This window comes from Lupinus angustifolius, chromosome LG06 (genome assembly GCF_001865875.1).
Source record: "Lupinus angustifolius cultivar Tanjil chromosome LG06, LupAngTanjil_v1.0, whole genome shotgun sequence".
NCBI classification, from domain to species: domain Eukaryota; kingdom Viridiplantae; phylum Streptophyta; class Magnoliopsida; order Fabales; family Fabaceae; genus Lupinus; species Lupinus angustifolius.
Genome location: NC_032014.1, coordinates 14204794 through 14211827, shown reverse-complemented (window position 1 = coordinate 14211827; position 7034 = coordinate 14204794). Strand labels below are relative to the sequence as shown.

The window sequence follows — 7034 nt, the reverse complement described above, 5'->3', positions numbered from 1 at the left end:
GCCTCATCTCTTCATTTTTCTCTTTATCCTCCTTTGTGTTCATTCCCAATAAGATTATCTAGTAGCCTGTGATACATCTAAGCAAATGCACCCAATATTATATATTATTCTCTTCAACAGAATCAAATTCACCAAAGATAATAAGATATTCATCAATTTAATTACAATCTAGAATACAGGAAAACATATACCATGCACCTAATTATCAATATGAAACAAATTCTGAAGAAGCATAAACCCTCAGATTCATACGTTCAACATCTGTATAAGATAACTATGGAGTGGAGGTCTGAAGAACATATCATTCTCATCAAAAAGGGGGCTGAGTATTTGCCCAGAATCCCTCTGATGATGGCATCTGAATAGAATTGAGAAGATTAGAAGGCAAACCATGATAAATTGGAGCAGTTGTTCCATCTCCAAAACCCTGTGACTGTAACTGTTGTTGTTGCTGATGATGGTACTGACCAACTTGACTAGCTCCAGGTGAACCAATAATTGAACCTCCTCCTCCTTGCAGTGGTAATGAACTATCCTCATCTTCCAAAGGAAGTCTCTCATAAGCGGCGTTGCTAAACGAAGCAGCCATAATCACCACTGACCCAGAAGCAAGAAGTGTTCCAACAACACTTCCACCAACAACTTGACCTTGCCCTCCAGCCAAATATATTGTCAAACCCGAAGACGCACTCGGCGGAGCCGGTGGTGGCAAAAAGGATCCAGAAACTGATAGGATCTCGAAACTTCCATGAAGAGTAACAACACCACCGGAAGAACCTGGTTGCCTTAGAGTTACATTGGTGACACTTCCAGTGCCACTCATAATACATACACCTCTTTGACGAATTCTTGCAAAGTTAGACACACTTTCAATGATGTTACACCCATCTGCTACCTCCATAACATGTGTCCTTAGAGCATTTGCGCTATCGCGTGTGATGATAATAGGTGGTTTGGGTTTGTTCTTGGATCCAGAAGGTCTTCCTCTTGCTCTTCTTGATAGTTCAGCTTCACCAGAACCACCGGTGGCTTCCTTCCCTTCATCGCTATTGTTGTTGTTGTTGTTATTATTTTCTTCTCGGTCTCGTTTTAGGACATTGCTGCTGCTGCCACTTTGTTCATCTTCTTTGTTTTGAGGGAACGGGTGGAATTGGTGCTGTGGGAAATTTCTTGTTGTGTGGAAAGGAGGAGGAAGAGAATGGCCTCGATCCATTATATTTTTTATCAATCAAAATCTCTCTATATAGTAATAATATCTAGTTGAGGAGTTCTTCAACTGAAACTTACATTTGCATATAATGAATATATATGTAGGTATGTGTATATGAAATTGAACAATTCTAAGATAAATCGTGGATTGGATATTGGAAGAAACTTAAGGTATATTAGAAAACACTAATTTCTAACAACTTGCTTCTCACATGAAGATCTTGTTATAAGTTGATGTGAATAAAAATGGCAATATCAGCTTCCAAGTTAAAATTGTTGACATCCTTCAACGTAACCTGCGTCAACACATATTCGTGAGGCTTTCAATGGTGAAGGTTGTGCAAATCAGAGATTTGTTTGACGAGAGGGAAAAGGGTGAAGAAAGAAAAAGGAGAATAGAAGAGGTAGGAAGTTTATTTTAGGAAGGTTGCGTTGGGTTAGGGTTAGATTGAGGAAACAGATAGGAAATTGAATTGATTGCATACAGACGGCTAATAAGTACATAGGTCGTCCTAAATCTAGTCTTGTAGGTTAATATAAATAATAGAGTAAATTACATTTACACTTCTTGAGTTTTAGCAAAATTATATAATCTACCTTTCACTTTTCTTTATCTTCATAAACCCCTAATTTTTATACTTTCATTACACTAATCACCTCAGAAATAATAAGTGTAATTTCATAAACAAAAATTTGTGCTAAATGCAATCAAGTTAAACAAAACATGGTATAGTATGGAGACAAGTCCAAATAATATATTTATTAATTTTGGTTCTTTACGATATAATATACGAGCAATTTAAGCAATATATCTTTAGAATTTTTGATGCATTTTGTAACCAAAATAATAAAGATACATTGATTTATATATTATTTGGATTTTTCCTCACAATATACCATGTTTTGTTTAACTTAATTGCATTTATTATATTTTTGTTTAAAATATTACACTTATTTCTCATGTTGGGGTGGTTAGTGTAATGAAAGTATAAAACATAGGAGAGATTTATATAGGCGTAGAAAAGTAAGGGATAATTTATGTAATTTCACTAAAAATATGTTACGTCTATTATACTTGTTTTTGCTTCATTTTCATTTATACATATTATTTATCAATAAATATTAATATTTTGTTTGTTGGTGAGATGAAAAATCACAAACCAACTCATTTCCTTGAATATTTATGGGCTGCTGAGACAACAATAACAGACTGTTTATGGGTGGCTGATGGGTCCCTTACGTCTCTCTTTGTATAGCATAGATATATTTAAATTTAGTCTTTAATAATGTACAGTAACGTTAACTTAGGATTAGATTAATGTCAAAATAAATGAAACGAATCAAACTGATATCTAAAGTCTGTCTTTCAAGAACTAATTTAAATATTTAGGGCTCCTTTGGTGGTGGAATGGATAGGATAATTTATCATATCCTATTGTACTTCTAACTTTGATGAACTCAAAATTATTCTGTTGATTTAGCATATCATGTTATCAGAACAGGATAGTACTTCTTTTTCATCTCATACCCATACACTTTCTTTTTCGTCTCATACCCACACACTTTCTAAAATCATGATGATTAACTACAAGCTATAAGCTTATCAATGTATAAGATTTTCCAATGGAAAAACTCAGATGGACCTATCTTAATTAATGTTTGACTGTTGTGTATATTATTTTATTCCAAACTACAGGTAGCCTCCAACCATGGGGGAGTTTCATTGTTAACGAGATATGAAAATAGTGGAAAGCTACAAGTAAGATAATAAGTCTTAAACCAAAACTTTAAAGTATTAATTTTATTTACATTTTTTAATTATAAATTTTTTCACTTCTCTCCAATCCGCATATCCAATGTGAGACTATTCAAATGACATGTAAAATTCTAATATTGTAAGAAGGTAGCTATTTGATAGAGTAATTTTTTCAAAAAGTCTATGTTAATATTAAAACCTTGCTACAAGTTTTGTGGCTTGGTGGAACACGGGGTTGACCGCATAATCCAGAGTGTTGCGGTTAGAGAGAAAGAGACTAGTGGGTGGCAGTGAGCCAGTGACAGGTAAATGAGGTAATGGGCACAGATATACAAACACAATGGATAGAATCACATAACTGCACGAGGGCCTGAGAGCATGCTGAAACTGAAACTAAGAAAATAAAAAAAGGTTAAACACGACAACAAAGCTAGTTGCTCTCACAACTCACAAAGACACAAAACTAACAAGTACCATGAGCTTAAATTAAAAGCCCCATGCATCGAAAGATGCTCTTTGTCGGCCTCTCTTTCATCACTTATATGACCTATGCTTTATCCAAAGTACTCTTTAACAACGAAATTCAAGGTGGACCTCAACTTCTTCTCTTTGTGTGTGTCACATTGTCAGATTCATTAGATACTAAAGTACTCATGCTCTCCTAAACTCCAAGTCTTACCCTGAACCCCGGTTGAGACAATGATCATGTGAACCGAGAAGCTACCGTGCATAAATTAGACTTTCTCTTCATAAAATAATAGCCCATTTGGTTGAGAACTTGAAATGATAGTATGTGGATGGTGTTCTATATTCCGGTTCCAGAATACGCTCATGATCATGCAAAGACAATGACCGAGTAAGATAAGTATAATCCTGGCATTCTCACGCCTTAGTCGGGCAACTGAGCCAACAAGTAACAATCAGAGAGAAGCAATAAGATAGTACAAAGTCATTTATAATATTCCACTCCTGCGCTGCTAGTATGACACATACCTTTGCTACATGCCAGATGCTACCTACGTCCTACTGTACCTCTCATCAACAACAGACATAATGAACCAATAATGTAACGAAACATGCCAATATAGCGAAAGTCAATTATCCACCGAGTACGGATATGCCAAAACCACCTAATATGGGAAAAACAACCTTCGCTTGTGTGGGATAGACCTGACAAACCATTTGGTCGACCAGACCAATAGCATCTACTGATGAATATTTCCCTCACTTTTTTTATCAACAACAATATTCATTAATGATAAAAAGAGGAAAATTAGAAGAACAAGTGGTACTCCTATCCACATATAGTTTAGACATTACATCTAGAGGACAAGTAGAAGGGTTTGACAACCATTCCACAAAGGAGAATTTGAAGCTAGGGAAACATGCATTGAGAAAGTTCCAAGAATGTACATAAATTAAATTCATTACCTCATCTATGTGGATCATAATATTTTCAAGTAATATTTTGTTCCTAACCAACCAAATATTTCATATAGTGATGAATCATAGGGACATTCATTGTTTCGAGCACTTTTTGCCCATACTCAACATATTAGCATGTAAAGATAAGTTGCTCTTGACATCATTATGGATAACTGAGAGTAGAAGTTCTGCCAAACAGAATAGGATTTAGGATAGGATAAAAACAAGTGATTTGTTGATTCATCCACCATACAACAAAAAACACAAAATGGTAGGTCTTGAGTTCCTAAGACTCCTCGGATAACAAGGTTCAATTTTGTTGGGACACCCTCCAAAGCAATTCTCCACGCTAGACATCTCATATTTGATGGTACATTACATGACCATAAAAGGATAAAGAAGTCCTTGTCAAAATAAACGTTCTCCTAAAGAAGCACCTGATAAGCATTACTCACCGAGTATAGGCCTCATTTGGCATGCATCCAATTCCAGCCATTTGTAGTGTCTTGACCAAGTCTTGCAGCTTCAATAACTTTTCAAAGTTTGACAACTTCCCCTTGTTCCCAATTAAACAAGCTCATTCTCCATTTAAGATTCCAAAACCATACACCATTTCTCTATTTGTCGAAAGAGCTAATAGTTGTATCTTTGTCCAAAGTCATCTGAAACAATCTCACAAAAGAGTTTCTAAGTAAGTTCCCCCACCCAAAGATCTGACCAAAATTTAGTGGAATGTCCAGAACCCACACTCCTTCTAATACCCTCCCCCAACCAACCAATGTTAACCTCGTGCTTTCTACTATCAAGCTTACCTAAATCCCTCCACCATGAGCCCCTCTTGAAGAAATCATGGTATCCAAACTCACCATTACAAAAGATATCGTCCACATATCTAGACCTTAGCACTTTCACCCGAAGAGAAAAAGTGAGGGAAATTTCCAACCCCTCCCTCTTTAGACCTACACACTTTCTTCTAACTCACCTGGTGTATGCATTTACACTCTTTCCCTCCTTCCCCAAAGGAAACGTCTTTGGATTTTTTTCAAGTTCATTTATCACAGAAATAGGTTCTTTAAAGAAAGAAAAGAAAAAATAGGTAAAGAGCATAGTACCAACTTAAGGAGAGTTACCCTTCCACTAAAGAAAGTAAGTTTATGATGCCAAAGAGAGAGTTTGTTCTTGAAAGAAGTAATAATAGGAGATCAAGTGAAAGCCTTTTCGGGTTAGCACCATCAAGGATGCCTGGAAACTTAAATAGAATAGTTCTCGTTTCACAACATAATTTTTCAATCGCCATCTGGACGAAGCCTCTCTTACATTTCACACCAATAAAATTGTTTTTGTGGAAGTTGATTTTCAACCCAGACACCAACTCAAAGCATTTTAAAATGCTTTTAAGAGCCATGACATTATCAGCAGAGATCTTCCCGATAAGCGAAGTATCATATGCATATTGAAAATGTGAGATAACAACATCATCTTTGTCCACCAGATAACCTTTAAAAATGTTGTTATACACAACTAATCTCATAATACCGCCATGACCTTCAGCCACAATAAGGAAAAAAATAAGGTGCAATTGGATCACCTTGCCTTAATCCTTTATTCATGCAAAATTCCTTCGTTGGGCTACCATTAACATGGATATATATTGAGCTAGATTGTAAGCAGCTTTTGATCCAATTCCTCGACTTAGGACAGAAACCCATCCTATCCATCATATTGAGCAGGAAACCCCAATTTACTGAGTCATAAGCCTTTTCGAAATCCACTTTGAAGATAAAACAATCCCTATTTTTATTTTTCCTAGTCTGGTCAATAATCTAATTGGCAATCACCACCCATCCATAATATATATACCCTTGATAAATGCAGTTTGACTTTCAGAGATCACCACATGTATAACCTTTTTGAGACGGCCTGCTAGAAGTTTAGAAATGATCTTGTAGATGCATCCAGTAAGAGAGATGGGTCTACACTCCCCTAGACCCTGTGAGCCATTGTTCTTTGGGATCAAAACAATAAAAGAAGCATTACACTCTCTAAACAAATTCCTATAATAGTAGAAATCTCCACCATCGAGATACTATCATACTTCAACACATCCCAAACATGTCTTATTAACTTGAAGTTATAACCACTAAGATAAGGATTCTCTCCCTTAAGGAAGTTTACTTACTGATCGAGGCCGTACCCGATACAAATAATATAACAATTAAAACTGCAGTACTAGGAAGTGACTCCTAGGTCATTTCCCAAGGATTATCTTTCAGGCAAAGCTTCAAACACCTTATACTCACACACACACAAGGGGGTTTTTGTTGTTGGATTGTATGAACATAAATCAAATTCAGAAACAGTAGTTAAACAATGTAATAAAATGGCTAAATCCCTTTGGTTCGTGTGTTCACAACTCAATCCTCGGTTTCAAAAGATTATTTTCATATTCCAACCATTAACTTCTGAATTTGTTGAGAATCAATTAACTAAGCAATAATCAATTCAAAGTTCCAGAACCTAAACATCAAACTAAGCGAAATCAGTAAAAGCATGAAACGATTAACAAATTCACACGAACTAAGCATTCACGCACTAGAGAGAGTAAATCAACTAAGTGAAGACAAACTCAACCAACCAGTTTCTA

General features: G+C 35.8%; 1 protein-coding gene across 1 annotated transcript; it reads right to left on the bottom strand.

The window, feature by feature from the left end:
- Window positions 311-1213, bottom strand: LOC109351017 (AT-hook motif nuclear-localized protein 24-like). Its single transcript, XM_019592330.1, has one exon. The coding sequence runs from the start codon at window positions 1211-1213 to the stop codon at window positions 311-313; it is 903 nt and encodes a 300-aa protein (XP_019447875.1).